General features: G+C 36.4%; 1 protein-coding gene across 1 annotated transcript in view; it reads right to left on the bottom strand.

The window, feature by feature from the left end:
* Positions 1 to 355: 355 nt before the first annotated feature.
* The window catches only part of RAD23B (RAD23 homolog B, nucleotide excision repair protein), a 43,948-nt gene continuing 18,043 nt past the window's right edge, over positions 356 to 26,260 (bottom strand). The window contains exons 3-10 of the mRNA XM_043453142.1: positions 24,136 to 24,215; positions 20,945 to 21,213; positions 17,190 to 17,245; positions 12,963 to 13,090; positions 10,034 to 10,166; positions 8,325 to 8,452; positions 7,444 to 7,614; positions 356 to 2,753 (exon numbers count right to left, since the gene is read on the bottom strand). Coding sequence (XP_043309077.1) covers positions 2,640 to 2,753; positions 7,444 to 7,614; positions 8,325 to 8,452; positions 10,034 to 10,166; positions 12,963 to 13,090; positions 17,190 to 17,245; positions 20,945 to 21,213; positions 24,136 to 24,215 — 1,079 coding nt within the window. The 3' untranslated portion in view covers positions 356 to 2,639. The remainder of the gene's footprint in view (positions 2,754 to 7,443; positions 7,615 to 8,324; positions 8,453 to 10,033; positions 10,167 to 12,962; positions 13,091 to 17,189; positions 17,246 to 20,944; positions 21,214 to 24,135; positions 24,216 to 26,260) is intronic.

The raw sequence follows: 26,260 nt of genomic DNA, 5'->3' as shown, positions 1-26,260 counted from the left end.
AAGGTCTGGAAAAGAGAGAACTCCCTGAAATCTCTAAAGCCCCCATAAACTCTGTTATATACATTCTAGAGGAAGTGTCCCATCTCTGCGTTGATGTTTTTTCACAGTGAACACAAACAGGAGACCCAATAAAATCGACCTAGTGCCGGGCATCCCACACCCTAATTCACCTGAAGAAACAGAAGGTTCAGTGATGGGGCACTGTCACTTTCCAATCTAAGATTCTATACAGTAAAATCATTATAAGAAATGAGAAATGCCATGTTGGATATATTGAAAATATTTTATAATTAATTCTCTAGAATCCTAGCCATTGAGTACAGGAGAAAAAAAATCATATGGTGGAACACTTCAGTATTTTTAAACAATGTAAAAATATATTTGACTAGATGGCAATTAAGAATTTAACAAGTATAAACTTAAGCTTCTTCAGGTTTTCCACAGAGCAACTAAACAATCAATAGATTTCAAGAGACAGATGACAGAATACCTCAAACGCAAAATTCCAAAGTCACGTAGCCACTTAGATTAAGAGATTTACCAAATGTTTGTAAATTAAAAGATAACAGCAAAAGGTCACATAAAGCCTATTTCTTTCATGGTGTCATGGCTGATTCTTTCCGCAGATAAACAGAGCACTGTAAAGAATGGTCAAAACTTGGCCTGAATTGTCTTCTGGTAACTATTAATCCCACTATTTGTAGTTTTGCTGTCCAAGGACAAAAGCTCCATGTGATCGATCACCTCCTGCTGTCACTTTCCAGAGAAAAGAAGAGGTGCTGCTGGTCGCTTCTCTCTCCTTTTCCAGTTGTCACTCTGCTCTCAGCAATTAAGTAGCAGGTAAAATATCATCTAAATAAATGAACACTCCATTATCTCACCAGGAATGCCATCCCACTTCCCAACTCATTGCTCTACCTTGAAAGATGAACATATTTACAAATCCTCATTTTATTCTGAGACATTTTTGCACAATCCATTATAAAACATACAGGTAATACAAAGTCCAAAGGTTTTGTTGTGTTTATGGAATAAACACATGAAGATTAAACTACATAATTAACATGGGAAAAAAATCATAATTTTGTTTATTTTCATAAGAGATAGGTTACGAGTGCATGATGTAAAAGCTTAAAAGTCATCACCAAACTGTGCTAAGGATTATTAAGAGATTATGCAGGATGAAATCTGTGCAAATTCATCTTCTTAACTCAGTATGTAGAAAAAAAATTATTTCTTTAGTCTTTTTAATACTCAGGAAAAGAGCTCGGGGAAAAAAAAAAACAAGTAGACACCTGCCCCCTCTTCATGATCAAATAACAATGCCAACAAAGGAGATTCCAAAGAAAAAAGCTGAGATGAAAAAAATCCAAATAAAAGCCAACACTGCTATTAAGATTTTTCTTTTAATATGCCATGAGATATCTTGATTGTATATTTTCCAAAGTACTATTCCAGCTGCATCTCCCAACCCTTCCAAAAGATTTCGTCAGTCTTTCCAATGCAATAATAGATGCTGGATTGTAGTTCTGTCCACCTTCTCTTTTCAAAAGCAAAATAATCCTAATGACTTTAATGGTCATACATTCTTATCTAATAAGGAAAAAACATTTACAAATATCAGAAACCCAGTTTTGAGACATTTGCATTAATCTTGAACTGAATCAGCATTCTGTGGGTTTTTAAAAAGGCAGCAGTTGGAATTCACGACTTGCTGACAAACACATTTCTGCTGAGGGAAGGGGAAGACAGGGAGAGTGAATGCTGCATTTCTTCATTGGCCCCAAAGTGCTAACTCCACAAAGGGATACATCAAAAGCAAACATGCAACCGTGGTTTTTATAACTTTTTACTGCAATATAACAATGAAGTAAACAGTAATTAGGCAGCTACCAATTTACCCCCCAAAATAAACCAAAAAAAAAAAAAATGTAAACAGAAAAATAACTCTGCCTAGACTTGTACAGCTTCGCAAATCATGTTAGAAGGGTCTCACATTCAATGATCAAGAAATTTAAAATAGCAGTTAATTATTTTCATCTTAAGAAAACGTTCCCCATCTCCCCCCTTCAACCCCAAGTACGTATCATGAAAGAATGGGCTTTCTTACACATTAATTTTATACTTATTTGAAGCAGCAACAATAACCATCAATAATTTGGCATTTCCATTTACAGTCACTCCCATTTTTCTTTTTTTCCAATTTCACAAAGCCATTATCCAGTGTTGCCATAAAATAGGGACTGTAGATTCTAGGTAGCAAAGATTCTTTCTGAAACCAATGTTAAGTCAAAGAAATATAAAGCAGGGCATTACACTAAATTTCTGGATCTAGTACACTAAAAAGAGTGAAACCTAGGAAAAGTTACCTACTGTTTTATAGAAGAAATAAAGACCTGCAGAAGCTGATTTTTGGTTGTATTTTACACACTGTGTGGATCTGCGGCATCTGCTGACCGAAGCAGACATGCACTGTATATATCCCTGCCCGATATCCTAGGTCCCTCCCCCCCACCCCCGACAATCTACTACCTTATACCAAGTATTGTGGATATGAGCCCAAGTCATCCCAGACAATCCAGTGAACAAAGTTAGTGTAATGCACTGGTGTGAAGTGTGAGATAAAAAAAAAGTCCCTTTCAATCTTCATCAAAGTTTTGCTGTAGAAGAAAATTGGCAGCCAAGTTCTCATTCTTCTCACAAGCAAAATATGCTTGTATCACAAGTCCTTCAGGAAATCCTAATGCCTTTAACTGAAAGAAAAGAAAGAAAACATATTATGGAGTCATCATTGTTTGAAAACATACTATAAAGGATGCAAAAAAGCTTAAGAATGTTACATGAACTCATCCCTTTCTGACAATGGAGTTGCTGTACCATTCAAGGGGCGAGACAGGACTTGGGCCCTTTGCTGCAGCCACTTACAAACTCTCTGCTCCTGGTTAGAGCTTCAAGGCCAAACAGACACTCTGATAACACTCACTGGCATTAACACCAAAAATCAGCCGCTGTGGTAGTTTAAAAATAAATGGCCCTACAGCAATCTGTGAATCAGATGGCTTTTAGTACATAGGCGGTGAAGCTATGATGAGAGCAACCTGAGGTGGAGGTGAGTTTAACTACCTAATCCAATTATTTGTTAAAGAAAAAAAAAAAAAAAAAGCCACATTCTTACTTAGGGTCAAATATCACTCTTAACCTCCTTGCTTTATGAAACACTTTATACTACAAAAATGTGTGGTCAATTATTAGTAATATTACACAACATACTTCTGAAATCAAGACATACAGTATTCTGTTTTTATCTGCTTAATTTTTATAGCATTTTAAATGGTGATATGATCCATTTAATTTTATTTTCCTAGTCTATTGAAAATCACTTGTGACTCAAGAATCACCGCTTTTGAAAGCTTTTCAACACTCGGGTGAATTAATCTAATCCCCCAGGTACCACACATTTGTCCCTTGCATTAGACTGTATCAAGAAACGACCTTTAAAAACCGGGCGAAAGGCCTAATTCAAGAATGATTATATTCATCCATGAAAGGAGAAGAAACTCAAGAACGATTCTGTTCCTTAGGTCTTGTCCAGATTAAAGCTGGGCTAGCTGAAGTAAAAGGCAGATAGGGCACAATCAAACCATTATGCTTTACAGTAAGACACACAATTTAGATTCAAAGACACAAGTATGCTGAAAGTAAAGGATGGAAAAAGATACATACCATGCAAATAACTACACAAAAAGAGAGCTGAAGTGGCTATATTAATATCAGACAAAATAGACTTTAAGATTAAAATTGTTACTAAAAGACATTTTATGATGATAAAACAATCAGAAAGACTTCAAGTGCAACAACAGCTGGAGACTTCAATATCCCCAAGTTCTAAAATGGGTAAGAGAAGGCAGAAGAAAACCAGAAAAAATACTATAAACCAACCAGACCTAACAGACATATACAGAACACTGAACAATGGCAAATTACACACCCTTCTCAAGTATACACAGAACATCCTCCACAAAGACTATGTCGGGCCAAAAAACAAGCCCCAATGAATTTATAAGGGTTAAAATTACACAAATTATGTTCTTTGACCACAACGGAATGAACTTAGAAATCAATAAAAGAAGGATATTTGGAAAATTCATAAATATGGAAATTGATAAAACCCTAATCTACAGATAAAAAAAATGACAAAATTAGAAAATACTCTAAGATGAATGAAAATAAAACGTCAATACACTAAAATTTATGGCATGTTGCTGTAGCAGTTCTTGCAGAAGTTTCTGGTTGTAAATACCTACAGGTGTACCTCAGAGATACTGCAGGTTCGGTTACAGAATACTGCTATAAAGCAAATATGGCAATAAAACAGGTCACAAGAATTTTTGCTTTTCCAATGCATGTAAGTTATATTTACACTATACTGTAGTCTGTTAGGCGTGCAGCAGCAGCATGTCTAAAAATCAATGTATATACCTTAATTTAAAATACTTTATTGCCAGAAGATGCTAACCATCATCTTGACAGTCAAAAACCTTTAGTTGGTAAAAAAGGAATTAACTGCAAAATATAACGAAGTGAGGCACAATAAAACAAGGTATGCTGTGTAATAAGAGATAGTAAATCAATAATCGAAGTTCATGTTAAGAAACTAGGGGGAAAAAAAAAGAGGAAACTAAATCTAAAGCAAACAGAAGGAAATAAAATAAGAGACTAGAAAAATACAGAATCAACAAAACCAAAAATTCTTGTTTTCCTTTAAATCAACAACATTGACAAACCTTTACTGAAATGACAAAAAAAAACCCCCGAGAATTCAAATGACTAAAATCAGAAATAAATGTGGGAACATTATAATTACTTTTTATAGAAATGAAAGCAACAATAAGGGAATACTAAGAACGGCTGTATGCCAACAAATTAAGACAATGTATATCAAACAGACAAATTTCTAGAGAAACGAAAACCACCCTGACTCAAGATAAAAAAAACAGAAAACCTGAACAAATCCTATGACAAGAGACTTAATTACTAATCACAAAACTTCCCCAAAAGCCAGGCCCAGATAACTTCACTGGTGAACTGTACCAGCAATTTAAAGAAAAATTAACACCAATTCTTCACTAACTCTTCCAAACGAGAGAAAAGGAGGGAACACACTCCGTAAGACCAGTACTAGCCTGACACCAAAACCAGACCAGGACACCACAAGGAAACTACAGACCAATAATACTCCTTATGCATGAAGATGCAGAAATCCTCAACACATCACTAGCAGACCAACTCCAGCAACACGTAAGAGCATTTAACACCACGACCACAGAGGATTCATCTCAGGAATGCAAGGTTGAACCAACACAGAAAAATCAATCAGCACAGCAAAGTATACTGATAGAAAAAGGGACACAATCACATGATCATCTTAGTCAACACACAATCTGACAAAATCTCACATCCTTTGTGACAAAAACGTCCAATGTAATAGAAATAGAAGAGAGCTTCCTCAACCTGATGAAAGGAATCTAATGAAACCCACTGCTAACACCAAACTTAATGGTGAAAGACTTAATACTTCATTTTCCTCTAATATCTGGAACAAGATAAGGATGTTGGCTCTTATCACTGCTATTCAACAATAGAGGCGGTCCTAGCAGGACAATTAAGCAAATAAATATATATACATAACATGTAAATAATAACAAAGAAAGGACATCTGAATTGAAAAAGAAGTAAAACTATGTCTACCTTCAAATGATCTCACATACAGAAATCCTAAGGAACACACAAAAACTAAGAATTAACAAATGAGTTCAGGAAGGTACACAAAATTGTGTTTTGGTATACAAAACTGCACGAAACACAAAATTGTATCTCCATATAACAATGAACAATCCGAAAACTGAAATTAAGCAAACAATTCTAGGGACTTCCTCAATGGTCCAGTGGTTAAGACTCTGTGCTTCCAATGCAGGCGTCATGGGTTTGATTCCTGGTCAGCGAACTAAGATCCCACATGTGTTGGTGTGGCCAAAAATAAATAAGTAAACAAAAAGAACACAATTCTATTTATAACAGTGTCAAAGAATAAAAATACTTAGAAATAAATTTAGCAAAAGAAGTACAAACTGAAGATTAAAAAATTTCTGAAGGAAATTCAATACGGAAAGACATCCCATTCCATGTTCATGGCTTGGTAAAGACAATATTGCCAACACGGCAACATCCCCAAATTCATCCACTGAAAAAAAAAAAACCAAACCAAAAACACAAACACAATTATCTATCAAAATCCCATCTGGTTTTCTTTATGGAGAAATTGGAAAAGCTAGTATTAAAATTGATATGAAAATGCAAGGGATCCAGAATAGCCAAAATATTGGGAAAGAAGAAAAAATATGGAGTGCTCACATTTACCAATTTGAAAGCTTATAAAGGAATAATTAAGACAACGAAGGATTGGCATAAGGATAAACATACGACCGACAGAACAGAATTGAAAGCCCAGAAATAAACAATCATATTTATGGTCAACTTATTTTCAACAAGGATGCCAAGATAATTTAAAAAGCAATATTTTCAATAAACGGTGCTGGGCAACTGAATATTATACAGGCGAGACATACCCATCTAGACTCCTACACCTCACACTATAAACAAAAAGCTGACTCAAAATGGGGCACAGACATTTTTCATTATGTAAATGTAGTAAGAGCTATAAAACTCTTTGGGGAAAACAGAGGCTCAAGTCTTCTGACCTTGGGTAAGGCAATGTTCTCTTGTACGACACCAAAAGCAAAAGCAACAAAAAGTAAATTTCTCCAACACAGAAATCAAGAACTAACAGTCTCAAAAAGAAAAAAGTTACTATAGAACAAGTGAAGCAATTGTCTACTGTCACTTCTATTATTTGAGGGGGTAAAACAGCACAATATATAAAGTATCTTTTAGGAAATACTAGTTATAAACCTTGAACACTTATATGCTTATGTCATAAAGACAAATTAAAGCTCAGATGGTTTTTTAAGTATTAAGTTATTTAATATGCAATTTCTCTGATTTCTACCTCAAAACACTTTGTAAGGTAAGACAGGGCAAGTACTATGATTCTCTATTTACATGGGGCCCAGAGAAGATGACTGACTAGTCACAGTATCATAAAAATTGGGTTATTGCAATGGCACAACCTGTATGGATTGACCTGATCAGGGTGAAAAGAGACTCAGAGTATCAGATTCTGACATTCACTATACATATTTTATATAATCACACATACATATAATGCTCTATTTGGCTCCATGCAATAGGAGCTATCTTCCACGATGGAAATACTCTATATCTAGGCTACCCAATGCAGGAGCCACTAACCCCAGGGACTACTGAGCATTTGCAACATGGCTAGTGTGACCAGGAACTGAATTTTTAGGTTTCACTTAAACTCACCCTTTCTATAGCTTCTTTCTCCTGAGGCGTTACTTGAATGTAGTTCATGTGACCACTTCCAGCTTCTGCGATGCCGCCACTGCCACCTCCTCCCCCTCCTCCTTGACCACCAGCTTCCTGAACTGGTTCATTTAACATCTGAATAAAATGCTCCTGATGCTGGCTAATTTGCTGCAGTGATTTAAAGAACACAAGAACAACACATTGCTATAAAGCCACCAGAGAAGCTCCTTCCAGGAAAATAAGAACTCTAATACAAATAAGAGAGAAAGCTACAACTCTGCAATTGCATTATTTTAGAATGATTCTGGATTAGTCAGTCTTTGGAAGGATGTGATTTCTTGCACATTAAAGAAACTCAGTATTTCTGAGGGAGGTAAACAGTGAAGAATTAAAAGAATTCAAATTCTCTTTCATAAACACTCCACCCCCCATTACTATTAAAAAACTACTTGATGGCTAAAAGAAAAAACAAATTATATATGTCTATATATTTGCATCTTCCACAACTAGCAGGCAGTAGAATGCTACTTGAAATTCAAATACTTCATGACCTGAACAATAATATAACCCCACAGGTATGTTTTCTAAGAGGCAGCGCACCTCTAGTGATAAACTTGAGAAAGAAAGATTTAGAAAATTAAACATTCCTTTTTGCGAGAGTTTCTTATATTCTTTAATAAAGTGTTTCCCAAACTTAGTATTTGACTAAATTAACCCCACCCCACCCCCAATTCTCTTTTTATGAGTACCTCTGTAACATTCTCCTGAGGGTAGCTTGGAAGAAGAGTTTATACACCTGGCAGAGGCGAAGGAGTGCTCACTGACCTCTACAAAACGTAATACATCCTAACCATTTTTGAAACTGATTAAACAGTCACCTGAAGTAACTGAGGATTTTCTCGACCTATCTGTTGTAGCAATGCTGGAAGCAGGGAAGGATTCTGTTGAATAATTTGTCTCATCTGTTGAAACTGAGGCTGATTCCGTAAAAATTCAAGAGGGTGTCCTAAAATAAACATGAACATTCTTAAACAAAAATAACAAACATAATTTAGACAGCAAACACTGTGAAGAAAAAAAATGATTTGAGTTCTAAGATGTACATAAAATGAAGCAAGTAATGACAATCTTCAAGTTGTACCAACTTGCAAGTCTTATACTGCAGAAGTTATTCCTACTAGCTCAGGTAGAGAGTGGGTTTGCCAGGTGGTACTAACGGTAAAGAACCTGCCTGCCAATGCATGAGACCTAAGAGATGCAGGTTCACCCCTGGGTTGGGAAGATCCCCTAGAGGAAGGCATGGCAACTCACTCTGGTATTCCTGCCCGGAGAATCCCATGGACAGAGAAGCCTGGCGCGCTACGGCCCATGGTGTTGCAAAGACATGACTGAAGCGACTCGGCACAGCAGAGCACACAGTGTAGAGAGAACAGAACACTGAAAGAATGACGTTTTCCTACAACTGCCTTGGGCACTCAACTTATCAAATAATACTGAGAACCTGTGGCCTGCATATACTCTATAAAAAGTATTAAAAGTTGTTTCTGATGCTCGAAAGTTCCTAAGAAATATACATACCAAAACTAAGAAACACAAAAAAAACCTACCATCTTTCATTGTATACAAAAGAATTATGCTTTTGAGGTTATGAAGATTAGTGGGAATTTTCTAGATGTACCTTGTCATCTCCTGAATTATTCAAGACAATCATTCAAATTAAAATGGCCACAGAGCATGGTTATTTACTCTTCTTTGTGTAACACTAGTTTTACAGAAGAAAACAAGACTCAGAAATTAAGTTATCCAATAAATGCCACTGAACCGGACAGCACCCCAACCCTGAACCAAAGCTCTGCTTCCTCCATTTCCATGCTGAATCTCAGGAAATGAAAGCTTATCCTCTGGGAGACTGTACAGAAAGTGCTTAGGGATTTTTATCAACCAGAGCTGACTGCCATAAATAGAGCTAGGAAATACATAAAGGAATGATCTCTTCAAAATTAACAGTTTGAATTACTTTATCAATTTCACAGAAGAAAGAATGAAAGAGAACATGCCCAGGCCTATCACAGGCTCTAGACTTTGCTTTCTAGTCAAACCTTTGCCAACGCCAAGTGTGGGTGCTGGTCAGTAAAGATACCTGAATTTAAGTTTTGCTTTCACCTCTAGATACAAGATATTAAATATACTAGGTTTTACTTTCTTGGTTCTATAATAACTATTGAGATCCTACTGGCTTTGGAATTATATTTTATGATATTTAGAAAGAGAGGAAGAGACAAGGTGCGCAAACCATTCTGAATGCCTTCAGAATATAACACTAAATACAAGCCAGGAAGCACCTCTTCCTTAGAATGAGCTAAAGAGAATATGTCCTTTACCAAAACTGCAGCGATGAAGTTTAATATAAGAGTATCTTTTATATCCACGTAGTACAGTTTCTTCTGGGCCCTTCTCTAACAGTAAAAGAGATGTTAAGAATTATGATGCTCTGAGACTGAACCTCACCTCAAAAGTATTTCAGGTTAAATTATTTTACACTGAAGATTCATAGCCATTTCTTCCCCATCAAAAGATTCCACTTTACCTCCAGAACTTGTGGTTGTGGTTGTCGCTGTCGTAGTTGCTGCGGCTGCAGCCACTGAAGACTGAGGGGCCCCAGTACTCGCTGCTGGAGGGGGGTCAACCACAGCCTGGCTTTCTCTATCTCCAGGAATTCCCTGTAACATAATTTCCAAGCTTTAGAATAGTTCATCATTCAAAGTTACTAAGCTAAATATTACACAGAATAAGAGACTATTCAATATCCTTGTCTAATTTCTAAAAGCATCAAAGAGATGTCTGCTTCAATTCAAAGTAAAGGATAAAGACAAACAAAATCTGCACATATTCAAGATTAGAAATGGCCTCAATGTGGTGTGGACGAATCCCTACTGCTGTTACATACAGCAGCACTGACCAACGGAACTCTTCATTACGGAACACCTCTATGTTTATGTTGTCCAATAAAAATATCCATTAGCCACAAGTAGCTACTGAGACCTTGAAATGTGGCTAATGGTACTAAGACACTTAAAAAAAAGAGTAAGTATTAACTTACTTGTACTTAAGAGTACTCAATAGCTACCTGATTAGACAGTGTAGATCTGAGACATAAAGTAGGGAATTTTATTAATTAAAAAAAATAAATAAATCATGAAATGATGTTTATACAGCAACACATATTAATATCTAACACCAAAGTATCAGGTAAGATCCTACACTTGTATATAATACTGTCTAACATTAAAAAGCTAATTATTTAAATTTTCAAAATATCAACACAAATCTTACTAAGACATATCTGACTTTTTAGTTCAGTGGTTAAGATTCTGCACTTTCACTGCGAAGGGCATGGGTTCAATCCCTGGTCAGGAAACTAAAATCTCACAAGCTGTGTGGTATGGCCCAAAAGAAAGAAAGAAAGAAAGAAGTAAATGGGTATAGAAGAATCTTTAACTTCTGAGTGATAATTTTTCTAAGTTTGTGGCATTTATCTTCTGAAGTTATTACAACTTAAAACTGCACTAAGATTTTTGGACTATCCTATTTTGATAAAAATGATTTATAAGACTTCTCATATATAGCTTATCAGATCTTTATGCAATCTTTATAGGATTCGGAAGGAGAATAGAGGAGAAAATATTGTATATGAATATGAGATGGCTATAGTAATCACTTCCATTTCCCAGGAAATCAGAAGCCAAAATCATAAACATATAAAGAATGAAGGACAATAAATAGCAGGATAATAATTGCTATATTAGATGTTCCCTCTAGGTACTGCGAACCACCCACCAATTCAAACCCTTAAATGAGGAGCTATCAAGTGTGGTCAAACTACAAACAGATCAAGGGTCCAAAAGCCTCCATCAAATTCTCAAACAAGTTCGTTAAAGTAAAAAGTTAATCACCACTGCTACAGATCTACCTCAAATTCTCACACACAGTATTTAGCTTTTTGTTAGATCATTATTTCTTTCTATACACTCACTTTCACTTACATAGTCATCAAAAACTAGCAAGAGTTAAAAGCATCAAAACAGATGCCTGCTTCAACTGAAAGTAAAGAATAACTGTTTCATGAACCTCTCATCTATTCATTTGCATTTGATGCTAAATAGCAGCAACTGTGAAAATAGTAATTCATTTTTCAAACCTCAAGATTTCAAATCTATTGGGTCAAAATATTTGATGACACCATTAAAATTATGCAGAATTCCAAAATCAGGTATAAATTAAAGCCATTCTTTAAAAGGAAAGGCAATGTTTTTATGTAATACATGTTTTTTGGGGGAGGAATGAGGGGCAACCATAAACAGATCCACAATAACTATCAATCCAGTATGATTTCTCAATTTCAAACTGATAACTAAATGAACTGTCAGTATTTTACAGACTTTCAAGAGGACAATGGGAAAAGAATTCAAAAGATAAAATGATATGTTAAGATTTTCTGAACCTCATGCCAGTAAGCAGGAAATGACTGGAGAAGCAGTTATCTGCTCATGACGGGGACTCTTCCGAAACTGCTCTCTGAAAAGGAGCTTCTACCAGAAGCACAACTAGAAACAAGGAATGGATTCAACTGTGAACGGTATTCTCCAAGGAGTTAGGATCTGAGATGATGTTTAGTGTAATTCAGACTTTTGATAATATTCTAACAGACCAAAGACAATTATAGACTAAAATCTTAAGACTAAAAGTTAATCCAATATTATTGCAAACTTTGCTTTTGATCTGTGTCACATCTGTAAAACAGACATTCATTGTCATAAATATCAAGGGTTTCAGTCCATGCCCTTAACAATCTATTTCTCAAAAACTTTTACTAGTAGAGGAGTCTACAACCTAAAATTTTCCCTAAATCCTTGTGAAAATCTGGGATCTGAGTTGTCCAGATAAATCAGATTATCTGAACTTTTCAGCAAAATCTCACAAAAATTTACATAGTACAAAATTTGACTTGGACTTTCAACTTGAAACTTTCACTCTACACAGTACATCCAGGATCATGTTTGGCAGGCAAAAAAGCTACTAAAATGCTGGATTCAATTAGTTTTAAAACCTGCCCCACCCCCAGCCCTTTAACACACAGCTCTCATCCTTAGAGGATGGTGTAACTGGGTTAGACACTACTACTCCAAGTGGATAGCCAATTTTAAAATTCATTTAGTCACATTTTCTGATTCAAAGTCTTATCACCATCTTTTAGAAGACGTTATACTTTATTAACAGAAAATGTTAATGCACTAAGAAAAGTACTGGGTTGACCAAAAAGTTTGCTCTGATTTTTCCATAAGATGTAACAGAAAATCCCAAAAGAACTTTTGGAAAACCCAATAAATGTCAAGAAAAGCATCATGCAAATTAGCATACATCATTATTATCTTATGAACTGCTATTGTTTCTTTAAAATTTCTGTTTGAGATTTCATTCTTAAACAACTAGAACAAAGAAAGCAAAATGCTTCTCACCATTAAGAGATACTCCACGGCTCTGTCAGGGTTGTTGAAACTGGCTCTCAGGGCTGCAATTACTTGCTCTCGTTCATAGCCCATTGACATGATCTCAGTTACCATATTCTCGTAAGACTGACCTGTCACTAAAAAAAGATGTGTGTGTGTGTGGATGGAAGAAGGGAAAGGGGAAAAGAGAAAGAAAATTTAATAAACAAACATTCTCCACATAATTTCAGTGTGTATGTATGTATACACTGTCAGGCACTATAATGTTAGGAATACAACGATGAGTAACTAAAACACATATACAACTACTACAACATACATGTGGTAGGTAGAATAATTCACCTCCTCCCATCCTTAGAAACTATAAATAAGTTAGGTTACAAGGCAAAGGGGAATTGAGGTTGCTAATCAGCTGACTTTAAGATAGGGAAATTATCCTGATTACCTGGGTGGGTCCAATGTAGGGATAAGGGTCCTTAAAAGCAGGAGGGAAGCAGATAAGAGGGTCAGAGAAATAAGTGGAGGCAAGTTAGAGAAAAAAGCAGGGGCAGAGATGCTATGTACTTCTTTGAAGACAGAGGAAGGAGCTATGGCCAAGGTATGTGGTCAGTCTCCTAGAAGTTGCAAAGGACACAGAGCAGATTCTCCCCTAGAGGCTCCAGCAAGGAATGCAGCTCTGGTTTTAGCCCAATGATTTAGTCCCTTTATTTTAGTCTAGTGAGCTCCACATCAGACTTCTAGCCTACAGTAAGGTAATAAATGCGTTGTGTTATACCACTAAGCTGTGAAACAGAGCAGCAATGGAAAACTAATACAGTATGTTAAACATATAATAAAAATATCAAGCACAAAGGTAACACAAACATAAAACAGAATTAGGAAGTCAAGGCTGGCATCCTGGAAGAGGACACAGATGAACTGATTTTTGAAAGCAAGAAGCAGGGACATTTCAAGCAATCAATTGTACTAAGTTGTCTTCCTTTGACACCTTTTACTATCAAAGTGGAGGGGCAAAAGGGGTTGGAAGCGAGAAAGTCAGAATGTCTCATACCATATAAAATGGTACAATTATCTCTGTAAATCATTTCCCAGAGATCTCTCCAACCCCAACTCACTCTTCATGGAAATGTCAGACAACACTGATTTAAAGCAAGTTTTCCTAACACCTAGTGATGATGAGCATCTTTTTATATTTGTTGAACTTTTGTATATCTTCTTTGTTGAAATATCTGTTCAAGTCCTTTGCCCATTTAAATTTTTTTTTTACTTTTTACTATTGAGTTGTATGAGTTCTTTATATATCAAGGATGTTAACCTATCATATACATATATATGGCTGCAAGTATTTTCTTGCCATTCCATAAGTTGTCTTTTTACTTTGTTGATGGCAAACTTTTCAATGAAGTTCTAACAGCTATGAAAGTATAGCTTAAAAAACTAAGTAGCACTGAGCAAATTCAACATTTGGTATCTTGTTTAATGACTTTTCCCTTCCTATTCCATTAAGTACTTAAGCTATTTCAACTTTTTAATTACCCACTGATACAATTCTAGCACAAAGCATTCAAGTATCAATATACTTTCAGTAATCTAGTTCTCAGATACAGAAAACAGTATCAATAATAAAATTAAGTGCTGTGGAGTATCAGAACTATACTATTTTAACATAGTGTTTCTCACTCAATTTTCACAAGAACTCTGTAAGAAAAGTTTACTTTCCCCTCCTTTTAAACATAATGAGGCTAAGGCTTATTAGAAAGAGTAACAGTTTGATCAGCGGCTATTAAGGCATGGTGCAGACACAAACAGAAGCTGTCTAGACCCTAGAGCTCCCACACCTAATCCGTAATGCCATGCCTTCTAATTAGTCAAGTTGTAAAAACTCAAACAGAAGTGTCTACATGCAGGCTGGGTACATTTTAGATCCTAAAGGTAAGAGAGAAATGACTCCTAGGAAAATTAGGGATAATGGACAACATCAGACAGAGCTAATGAGACTAAAGAAATAGTGATGAAGAAAATGTGATTACCAATGAATTCTGAACTTATCATCTAGGATAGGAGGTGTTGTGAAAGGAACAATCACCTCACTAGACCTGGCTTTTAGAAACTCCATTGTGGCAAGAAATAGACCAGTTAAGAGAATAATACTAGAATACTAGAGCGTCAGGAAGGTAGGGACGTGTGAGCTGAGGCAATTAAGTGGTAGGAGAAACAAAGATTTCAGAGACTTTAGGAAGGAGATCAACAGGACTCCTAGTCTCACTGGCCAAGAGAGAAAGAGGTCAAGGTTGATGCTAATACTTTGGCAGAGCGTGGATGATGATGGAAGCAAGAAAGGAACAAGAGAGAAGAATCAGAGGAATAAAAAATTTGTCAATTATGAATCTAAGGAGTTTATGGAGGTTAAAGGTTTTCCAGCTGGCAGCTTAAAGAATGAGACTCGGAAGTCAAGAGGGATATACGTACTGGAGTTTTAATTTTGAGAATCCTTAAAAGTACAGTTGACCCTTGAACAATGTAGGCTTGAACTGTGTAGGTCCACAAATAATCGGATAACTGCATTCCTAGCATACTTTTATGTGACCCATGGCTGGCTGAATCTGCAGATGCATAACTATGGATAGAGGCCTGTCCATCATGTTATAGATGGATTTTTGACTACACAGAATTGATGGCCCTAACCCCTGTGTTATTCACGGGTCAACTGTATGTGGGTGGTATTTACTATTCCCATGGTCTGAACTTTGAACTAGGACCTAGAGCAGAATCCTAGAAAAAAACCCATACATTTAAGGGCCAGGTAAGACAGAAAGAATTAACCAGGAAGCCTGAGGAAGGAACAGTCAGAGATACAGTTCAAGAAAAGAGAGGTGTCACAGAAGCCAAAGAAGCAACATTTAAAGAAGCAGGGTATCAACGTAAAGAATGGATGAATTAAAGATTAAAGGGTAAAGGGATCCTGAGACTGTAACGGCAGTTCTAAGAGATGCAGATATGAAAAGGGAAGACACCACCACCAGAGACCACAGCAGGAGCAACTAGAGCTGTGCATTCCTGGGCTCCTGCCAGGCAGCGTCAACGCATTCCAACTGACGAGTAACAGCAACAGCCAGAGCCTCCAACAGCATCGGGGGAAGTGCAGGCCAGTTCCAGCTCTGAGGCTACAGAGCATTTTACACATCCCTGGGTAACCTTGAGCTGTTCCAGAACCTCTGTAACCATTTCCTAAGATTAAGCTTTTACTGTCTGAAATAGAGTGATTTCTGTTTTCCTGCTTGCTGGACACTAAACTCATACTCAGATGGTGGCAGAGTAATCCCAGAAAAGTCCTCACAGGTATGAATGTGGGTTTGGTACATCCAGGTGATCTTAGGTTGATTAAACAACTATTTTGCACCTACGTGCTATGTGCAACTAGCCAGCTTTTTACATGGCAATCAGGGCATCACAGAGTTCAAGCTCAATGAGGTCAGAGGGCCAACCCCGTATCTTAGCGATACTACTGCTGTTGCAACCTTGCTGCTGCAGCAGCTCCACGGGGAATCCAGAAGCCCACACGCTACGGAAGCTGCCATTCCCACCTGCTCCCAGTCCTCCACCTCCCCACCACGGCCTGTAGTACAGAAGAGCACCCAAGGGCAGGAGCGGGGTTGCCAGCGAACAGACCAATAATGAGCGCTTACAGCAGGCACTGTACCAGGGACAGTCACAACGGGAAAGTGGGCAAAAAACCCAAACTCATTTTGACAGATGTAAGTGTGAAGAGAAGATGGAAAGACATTACTCAACAGGTAAAAAGTCAGGATAAAAAGGCATTTTCACTGTAAGTACAATACAAGCAACAAGATGCGGATGGGGACCTACAGGGCTACAAATTGGAATAAAGGCTGGAGGAGAATAAAGACGAAATGTGAGACAGATTTCATAACATCTTACACTCATTTCAAAGACACTTCATAATAAACCTATACACAGATTAAACTTCATTTTAAAACTCATATTTGGAAAATGGAAAATGTATCTGCTTTAAAGAAAGAAGTATGCTTAACTCTTAACAGCACAATTTAAATGATTCAATATGTAGAACATTAACTTACAAAGTCTTCAGTAACACCAATTATCTAAATCATTTAACTACCTGACTATAAACAACCATGAAAATAAATACTTTCATGATCTAGAGAAATGAAACCTCTTCCCTCTTATAAAGTAATTTACTATGTAGACACTTACCAAGTGCACTTGTTGCATCTTCAAAAAGGTTTGACCGAGAAGAATCACCTGATGTACTGCAAAATGTTTTTAGAAAATCATGTATCAGAAAGTATGTAAAATTTACCTTAAAGCTTAGCAACTGTCCAATTTGTACAGACTCTTTGATTTTAATTAAATGTATAAGTCTGGCTACAGTGTTTAAAAAGGCTTCCAGATTAAAATCCAAAGCTTTATCCATAACATTTATGGCTTGGGAAGAATTTTAATACTCATTCTGCTCTGCAAATCCATCATTTAAAGAACTTACAAAAGTTAAATAATCTGTTTAAGTCAAATCACAGTCAAAGAAATACCAAAAGCTGTACGTGATAAACAGCACATGTAGAAACTGCATTTGGCTGGAAAGCCCTGGGAAGTCTTTATACAGTAGAATTTCATTTAGCTCTTATAGTTAGGTTCTGAACACAGAAAAATACTGCAAGATAGTATTCAAACAAGGAACACAGCATTAAAAACATGCAGAGGTTGGATAGACCCGAGCTGTAACCAAGTTTTAAACCAGTTTAAAAGGACTAAGTTTTCATGGGACTTTCTCGGTGGCCCAGTGGCTAAGACTCGATGCTCCCAATGCAAGGGGCTGGGGTTTGATCCCTGCCAGGGAACTAGATCCTACATGCCACAACTAAGACTTGCTGCAACCAAATCACATTAAAAAAAAAAAAAGCAACAGAGGCATCTCCTGATCTCCCAAATATATTAAAAAAAACAAAAGGACTAAGTTTCTGTTAGGCAACTGAAGAAGATGAGCCTAGAAAACAAAGTAGACACAAATACAATAATTAAAGACCAGGAAGAGAAGGCCAAAGAAAAATGAGGTTCACAAAACTGGTAAAGACAGCAGTAGGCAATTTAAATTACAACATACACAAACACAATATATACATATACCTGTGTCCCAATTTTACAAACGAAACTTACTAGACTTCAGTTCTGAGAAAACCCTACAGCACAGCAAGACAACGGAAATACCTAACTTTGAATTCATAAATTACTTTGTAAGCTTCAGTCAGTTCTTCCCCAATACAATGAGGTCCAGCAATAGTACCCTTGTATCCCTGGGTGCTGTGGGCAGGGTTACTGCTGCCAAGTGCCTGGCATCCTAACACTCAACATGATTGGTAAGCGTAAAACAATCATTTGGTATAATTTTCAACGTACCTTCATTAACTAACGTGTAGAAGGCAAAACTTCAAAATGAAGTTTTTGAACTATAGTTCAACACTATATACACATATACATATATGGGAAAAAACTCTCCTGCCCTGGACCCCTACCCAGAGACAACCACTACTAGTAGTTTCTACATATTCACTTGTGTCTTACTGTTGTGTTTTGGAATAAACGCATGTCAGAAGAACTACAATTGCCTCAATTTTTCCCAGAGAGGCATGACATTCCATTTAATTGATCAAATCAAACTAGTAAGAATCTGTTTGGTTTCCAATCTTTAAATTCTTTCTGTACTCAAATTTATTAATCATTTCTTTCATGACTTTTTTGCATTGTTTTTCCCATGGTCTCCTCTAGTTTAAGATTTCACTTCTACATTAAATCTTTCTCTATTTAAAATTTACTTACTCTTTTTTCTTTGTGCCACACTGTGCAGTATATTCCCCCACCAGTTAATCAAACCCATGCTGCTTGCAGAGCCGTAATAACTAAACCACAAGGGAAGTCCCTAAAACTGATTTTTATAAGATGACCTCCAGGTGGCTAGACATTTATCCCATCAGCATTTCCCAGAGTGGTCTGAAATTATTCTTATCTCATATCAAGTCCCTGTATGTATATTGGTCTGTTTCTAGACTGCTATTTCACCAAGTAGCCCTTCTAATAAGAGCCATTCTAAATTTGTAATCACTACCATGCACATTTTATTATGTGGCAGAATTAATTAGACCCCTCATTATTGTTCTTTTATAGAACAATTTGTGCTGTTTTTGCATACTTTTTTCTTTTTAAACCTTACAGATAACACTGAGATACTGTTTACTGCTACTGCTAAGTCACTTCAGTTGTGTCTGACTCTGTGGGACCCCATCCCTGGGATTCTCCAGGCAAGAACACTGGAGTGGGTTGCCATTTCCTTCTCCAATGCATAAAAGTGAAAAGTGAAAGTGAAGTCGCTCAGTCATGTCCGACTCTTCGTGACCCTATGGACTGCAGCCTACCAGGCTCCTCTGTCCATGGGATTTTCCAGGCAAGAGCACTGGAGTGGGGTGCCATTGCCTTCTCCGAGATACTGTTTAACCACCATTCAAATCCTGATTCTGCCTCAGCACTCCTCCCCCTCCCCAGGGGAAACCATCTCATCAGTTAAGTGATGTCCCTCTGCCACTGTCTCTCTGCACATTAGCATGCTCACCCACAGAAAACATCAATGTTGTCATGTGGTTTTTATTTGGTTTATGGTTACTGACTCTACTGTTCTGCAATCTGCTTCTTTTCACTTGATAACAAAGCCTTGAAACCACATTCATTTAATATGCATATATACTGCATACTTTACCTGGCCTACAGTACTGGATATTAGAGTTTCTTAAACTTTAGGAAGCCTAAGAATTCACCAGGGTTACTATTTAGTCGTTCAAGTCGTATCTGACTCTTTGAGACCCCATGGACTGCGGCATGCCAGACTTCCCTGTCTTTCACTATATCCCTAGGGGACTCTACTAGAATTCACTAGTAGAGCTTCTTAAAAACAGACTTTGAGGACCCAAGAGTACAGAATTCTGATTTATAGAGGTCTGGGGGTGGAGCCGAAGAATTAATTTCAGAGTAACTCCCAGTGATGTTGATGCTGCCTGTTTACTACCACACTACGGAGAATCCCATGGACAGAGGAGCCTGGCAGGCTATAATCCATGGGGTCGCAAAGAGTTGGACACGACTGAGCAACTATCACTCAATGTGAATAAGCCCAGTTCTCTAATATGAACAAATAACAAGTCAAGTCATGCTCTTACTAATGGAATTTAAGTTAGTTCCAATTTGTCCTCAATTACAAGCAATACAGTCCCTGTGCACAAGTTTCTCTACAGTAGATATCAAGAAGTGGAATTTGCACTGTAATATGTAGTCTTTACTGTCATCCACACTTTACAGATGAGGAAAAATCCAAAGATGTTCATTTCTTTTCTAAGGTTGCTGCTGCTGCTAAGTCGCTTCAGTCGTGTCCGACCCTGTGCGACCCCATGGACGGCAGCCCACCAGGCTCCCCTGTCCTTGGGATTTTCCAGGCAAGAACACTGGAGTGGGTTGCCATTTCCTTGTCCATTTCTAAGGTTAAGACCAAACAAATATCAGACCCGAACACAATACTATGTAGCAACTGGAAAAACTTACTGATATGGAAAGATGTTGATGACAAATGTGACAACAGTCAAATAATATACAACAAATAATGATCGGGGGACAATGTCAAGTTGTTTATATGTCAAGCTATAATATACTGTCAGGTTATTTTATAATTCTTATTCTTTTGCGTCATTTGTATTTCCTAACTTTTCTATACGAAAGTTTTTTTCCTTTCTCCCTAGAAGAAAACAAAAATCCAATTATGTAAATTTAAACAGACATAAAAAGCGCACTATTTTAGTCAGGGTTCAAAGTTTAGATAGAATGTTTGATCCACACATTAATCAAAATAAATGCATGCATGAAGTACTATTATGAACATACTCCTATGCAATGCCCTAGAGTCCAGTTCTTACCTGTCAGTTGATGTTGGGGTAGTGGCCACTGGTGTTTCTACCGGCCTCTCTGCAGGCTTCTCTTGTTTCGTTGCACTAGCAGGTGCAGGTTCAGAAGATGCTATCGTTGATGCTGGAGTGACAGATGCAGGTGTGGGAGTGGGAGCCAAAGTGGGGGCAGGGGCTGGGGCCTGAGTCACAGCGGGTGCTGTGGAGGAACTAACTGCGGTAGTGGTGGCGGAATTTGACTGCTGAGTTGTAGCTGGTGCTGGTGTTGTCACTGCTTTGGGCTAAACACATTACAAAGCAAAATCATGCATTATGATAAAATACTACATCATTACCTGACCTCTGGATGCTATAAACAAACATAACAACACTAATACAAATTTGTAGATTTAAAACAATTTTGTAAGGTGACATAATGAGTAATCAACAGCAGCAATCTGAATCATCATTTATGTTACACTTTCAAAGCTGGTAAGCGCATATATATCAACTATCAATCTCAATTAGTTCTAGTCAATGGTTTCAGTCTTAGGATCATTATGAAAAAGAACCAAAAAAGCAAATATTTCAAAACATAAAGAATGTATATATCCAAAATAACTAACTAAATAAATAAAAGAAACACACAATTCACCCCCAAACTTCATAATTAAAGTTTCTTGGTTACAACTTCAAAGTATTTATCGTCATTTGAAAGCATTATGAAAATAACTTCCTTGAAATTAAAGTATGAAGAGAAGTATGATTAATGAACATGCCAGATAATCTGCTGTATTTTAGAAGAGGGAAGAAAATCCCAATGTTGACCAGAAGCCAACGGATTTAAGTACAAAGAGACTAACACTACTTTTGAGATGTATACATAGTTAAACAGAGGCCACATAAAGTTATAACTGCATGCTCAGCTCTTTCTGAACTAAAATCAGAGCCGTAAGTATTCCCACCAAGCAAAAAGCCAGTTACATATGAGTAAAAATCATACTATATGAGTTTTATCTTTCTCCAAAGGCCTATTAATGCTCACGATCTACTTAGTTCATAACTTTCCTAAGGTAAGAAGGTAACTGATTTGCTGGAAGATGAGATTAAAATTCAACATAGTTGCCCCAACTATAAATCAACAAACTGTAAATGAGTTGGATTTGTGTCTTACTCTAATTGAGCTAGTATAGAGTGTATTGGGAAAAAATGTCTTGTGCAAGGTAGGGGGATGGGATGTAGCATTTGCTCCCTCCTTTGCCTGTATTAAGAGTCTGAATTTGGCTCTGTAATTTTTACTGCCAACGTAATTCCCTGCAAATTATTAATGTTCTATAACTCCAACTAGATAAGAATGTAATTTAAATGAATTCTGCTCATTTACTATTTCCCTTAAGATCAATATAATACTGTGACTATATATATATTAGTTATATATATAGTGGGTCATATATGTATTATATATAATTATGTTTTATATATTATAGTTACATATGTAATAGTTATATATTATATATAGTGATCAATATAATAGTACAATATACCATGTCCTCAAGGTCTCTGTTGCCACAAAGAACTTTTTAAACCTCACTTTAAATAGTACCAAACCTATCTGCTTTTCAAAGGTCCTCTGTTTAACTTTTGATATTAATAGTTTTTTCTCTCTTCTTTGTAATAAGGGAATTTCTGCTTCCAAAATGTTTAACTGTAGCAGTCTTCTTCCCCTTCTAAAAGCTGGCCTAAGTAAAATAAAAATCTGCTTGGCTCCAAAGTGGCTGTTTTTCAAACGCCATGCACCTATTCTGAGACCCAGCCTGCTGAACTCTTAGTTATGTTCTTAACAGTCAAGGTTACCATAATACTAAAAGAAATAAGACCATAACAAATACATACCCAAATGTCTGTGGCTACCAGACATACTATGTATGATAAAATTAAATGAGGGAATATCATTCAGCCCTAAAAAGGACAAATTCTGGCACATGCTACAATATGGACAAACCTTGAAGACATTTTATGAAGGAGAATATTAATAAACAAGTCACAAAAGGAAAAATACTGTATGATTCCACTTATATGAGGTATAAAGTGTAGTCAAATACACAGACAGAAAAGATAGTAGAGGTGTCGGGCTGGGGCACAGCATGGGTATTTACTCTTTAATAGGTACAGAGTTTCAGTTTGGGAAAATGAAAAAAGTTTTAGAAATGGATGGTGGTGACGGCTACATAACAATGTGAATGTATTTAATGCCAAGGAGCCATACACTTAAAAATGATTAAATTTGTAAATTTTATGTTGTGCATTTTATCAGTCTTTGAAAAAACTAGTCGAGACAAAGTTTCCTCATATGATTCTGTTCATCTGTATTTAAAGTTTAATATTTTAATAATTAAGTGCTTAAATATATGTAACAAAATATTTAAAAAATTAACCTCAATACATATGAAATGTTTAGCTGTTTTTTTGTTTCTCACTACGAAAGTATGCAGTAATTAAAATCCGTTTGTTCAATTCTTATTTTCTACTGCATTTTTCCTTTGAGAATTAAAAAGTCTTTGACAAACTGGCTTCCAATTACCATTTAAATTTAGTTTGGGTGTTATAAGTAACATTATTCTTCTCAGATTATTAGGGGTTCAGAATTTAGATCATAATTCAATCTTAAAAGTGAGCGTCACAAGTACTGCCACTCCTCTATTTGTCTTAACTCCCTACTGCATATTTATCTATCTTTCTGTCTTTCCCTTTTTCTAGTTTCTAAAAATCTATCTTATTGACTAAAAAACATCACTGAAATTTTTAGTCTATATGCCTTTTTGGCCTTGAGGCATTTGTTAGGTCTAGTACATCATTTAGCCAAGTCCTTTTAAAGCATTCTTAATAAAAACTATAAAATAAGAAACAAGAATCACATTCTCTTATTACATAACTTGTGATTTTACTAATCTAACAATACCTAATAATGTTTAACATGACATTTCATATATCAACTCTTTCAACATATTTAAAATTATGCTCAAACTACAAATACATAAAACTATTAACTTTATGGTTGACTCAAAGCAAACTGTTAACATGCTTAATAACTATTAAGTGCATGCCACTATGGATGTATATATACTGTTTTCACTTAAAAATTAAGTATAAAGAAAGACTTGGAATTTTTTCTTTTCCTAAACTCACATGGATAAATATATATATACAAGGAGGCTGAAACTTACTTTTGTCACCATAACTACCACGAAGTTTTTCTCATCAATTTTATATTCTTTTAGAGCAGTATCATCATTGAGGATTTTGCCTAGTACATTAAGAAACAAACATATTATTAAAGGCACCATAAACTGTCTTACACTGAGGTTAAAACAATCATAAACATTAATTTTATCAATTAAAACTTTCCCCAAAGAAAAACATTAACCAATCAGCCAAGATAAACATAAATGGATACAAGATTAGTTAAGAACGCATGAGCATCTGACTAAAAGACAGCAAACACAAATGTTGTCTACAGATATCTGAAGCCAAAGCATTTCTTAAAAAGTATTTATAACAATAAAAAAAAAACTTGCTGGGTAAGGAGACATTAACTAGGTCCTGAGAAACGGAAGATCATGAAAACAAATAAAATTCAATTCTGAGATGCTCAAAGATCCACCCCCAACCCGGCCTGGGAATAACCTATAAACCCTCTTAATGGAAGGAGAAAAGATCTTCTTACTCCCACAAATACTGGATACCTGCAACACAGAAACGTTTCATTGCCATAAAAAGTAAGATACTCATAATGACTTGGTACACAGAAATGGCAAGATACAGAACTGAGTAAGCCACATGGACTATGTAAGACTTTGGTCATGCAGAATGACAGATGTAAGGTCAGGATTCCTTCAGGCTTCCTTTTCCTTGAAATTAGTTTTCCAGTTTTAAAGTTATTGAATCAAAAGCTGCAAGCATTAAGACAAAATGGAGCAGTGTCTCTGTATAGGAATGAAAAACACAAGCCAAGAATAGGAACCAGAAATTCTAGTTTTCTATCTGCCACCAACTACCTATGCCTCTTCAGGCTTCTGAGTCCTCATCACAGGGCTGGTGTTTCCTCTAAACTACCTCAGTTAAGAAAGTACTACAAAATCTTTATCTAAAAACAGACAAGAATCCAGGGGTAAGTTAAGATCCACCTTACTGACATCGGCAATCAAAGTGCTCAGTATTTCTTCTAAAGAACACAGAAAACAATTTTCCCCACAAAATTCACCTATCAAGTCTATTTTTAACATACATTTTCCTGGTTATTAGTGAGGCCAGTTAATTTGCAACTTCCTATTCATATCCTTTGTTGTTTTTTAATTGGGTCATCCTTTTCCCTATTGATTTGTCAAGAGCTCTTTATATAATCTGAATATTAATCTTTTTTTCCCCTGTCACTTATTGTATTGTCTTTTGACATAAGGTTTTCTGTAGTCTTCAGTCAATTTTGGTATTGTATTTGAAAACAGATAAACTTGTCGCTTCCTTGGTGGTTCAGTGGTTAAGAATCCACTTTCAATGCAAGGGACACTGGCTCAATCCCTCGTCCCAGATGATCCGACATGCCACGGAGCAACTAAGCCTGCAAGCCGCAACTACTGAGCCCAAGTACTGCAACCACTGAAGCCCATATGCCTCAAGTCTGTACTCCACAAGAGAAGCCACTGCAGTGAGAAGCCCACACACCACGAGGGACAGTAGCCCCTGCTCCCGGCAACCAGAGAAAGCCCACGCACCACAACTAAGACCTACCATAGCCAAAAAATAGAACAACATTTCAACAGATTACACAAGATGCTCAGTTTGATGAGAAAACTAAAGAAAACACACGCAGAACAATAAGATTGGACGCCCATCTTGTACCACTCACAATGATTAACTTGAAATGGATCAAAGACTTAAACATAAGGGCTGTTACCATAAAACTCCTGAAAGAAAATGTAGGGAAGAAAGCCAGCAACTGTGACTTTGCCAACAATTTTTTGGGTATCACGAAGAAAGCGCACACACACACAAAATTCGACAAATGGACTACATCAAAGTCAAAAGCTTCTGCATAGCAAAATAAACAATTAAAATGAAAAGAATTCTACAGAATGGGAGAAAAATTTCAAAAACTATGTATCAGTTATGTGGCTAATATCCAAAGTACATAAAGAACTCAATAACAAAAAACCCAAACAATCTGTTTAAAAATTGGCAGATTAGATATAAATCAACATTTCTCCAAAGAGGACGTGGAAATGGTCGACAGACAGATGAAAAGATGCTCCACATCACTAAGCTTCAGGGAAATGTAAATCAAAACAAGATACT

Source organism: Cervus canadensis, chromosome 30 (assembly GCF_019320065.1).
Source record: "Cervus canadensis isolate Bull #8, Minnesota chromosome 30, ASM1932006v1, whole genome shotgun sequence".
Classification (NCBI taxonomy): domain Eukaryota; kingdom Metazoa; phylum Chordata; class Mammalia; order Artiodactyla; family Cervidae; genus Cervus; species Cervus canadensis.
This window is presented reverse-complemented; position numbering and strand designations above follow the sequence as displayed.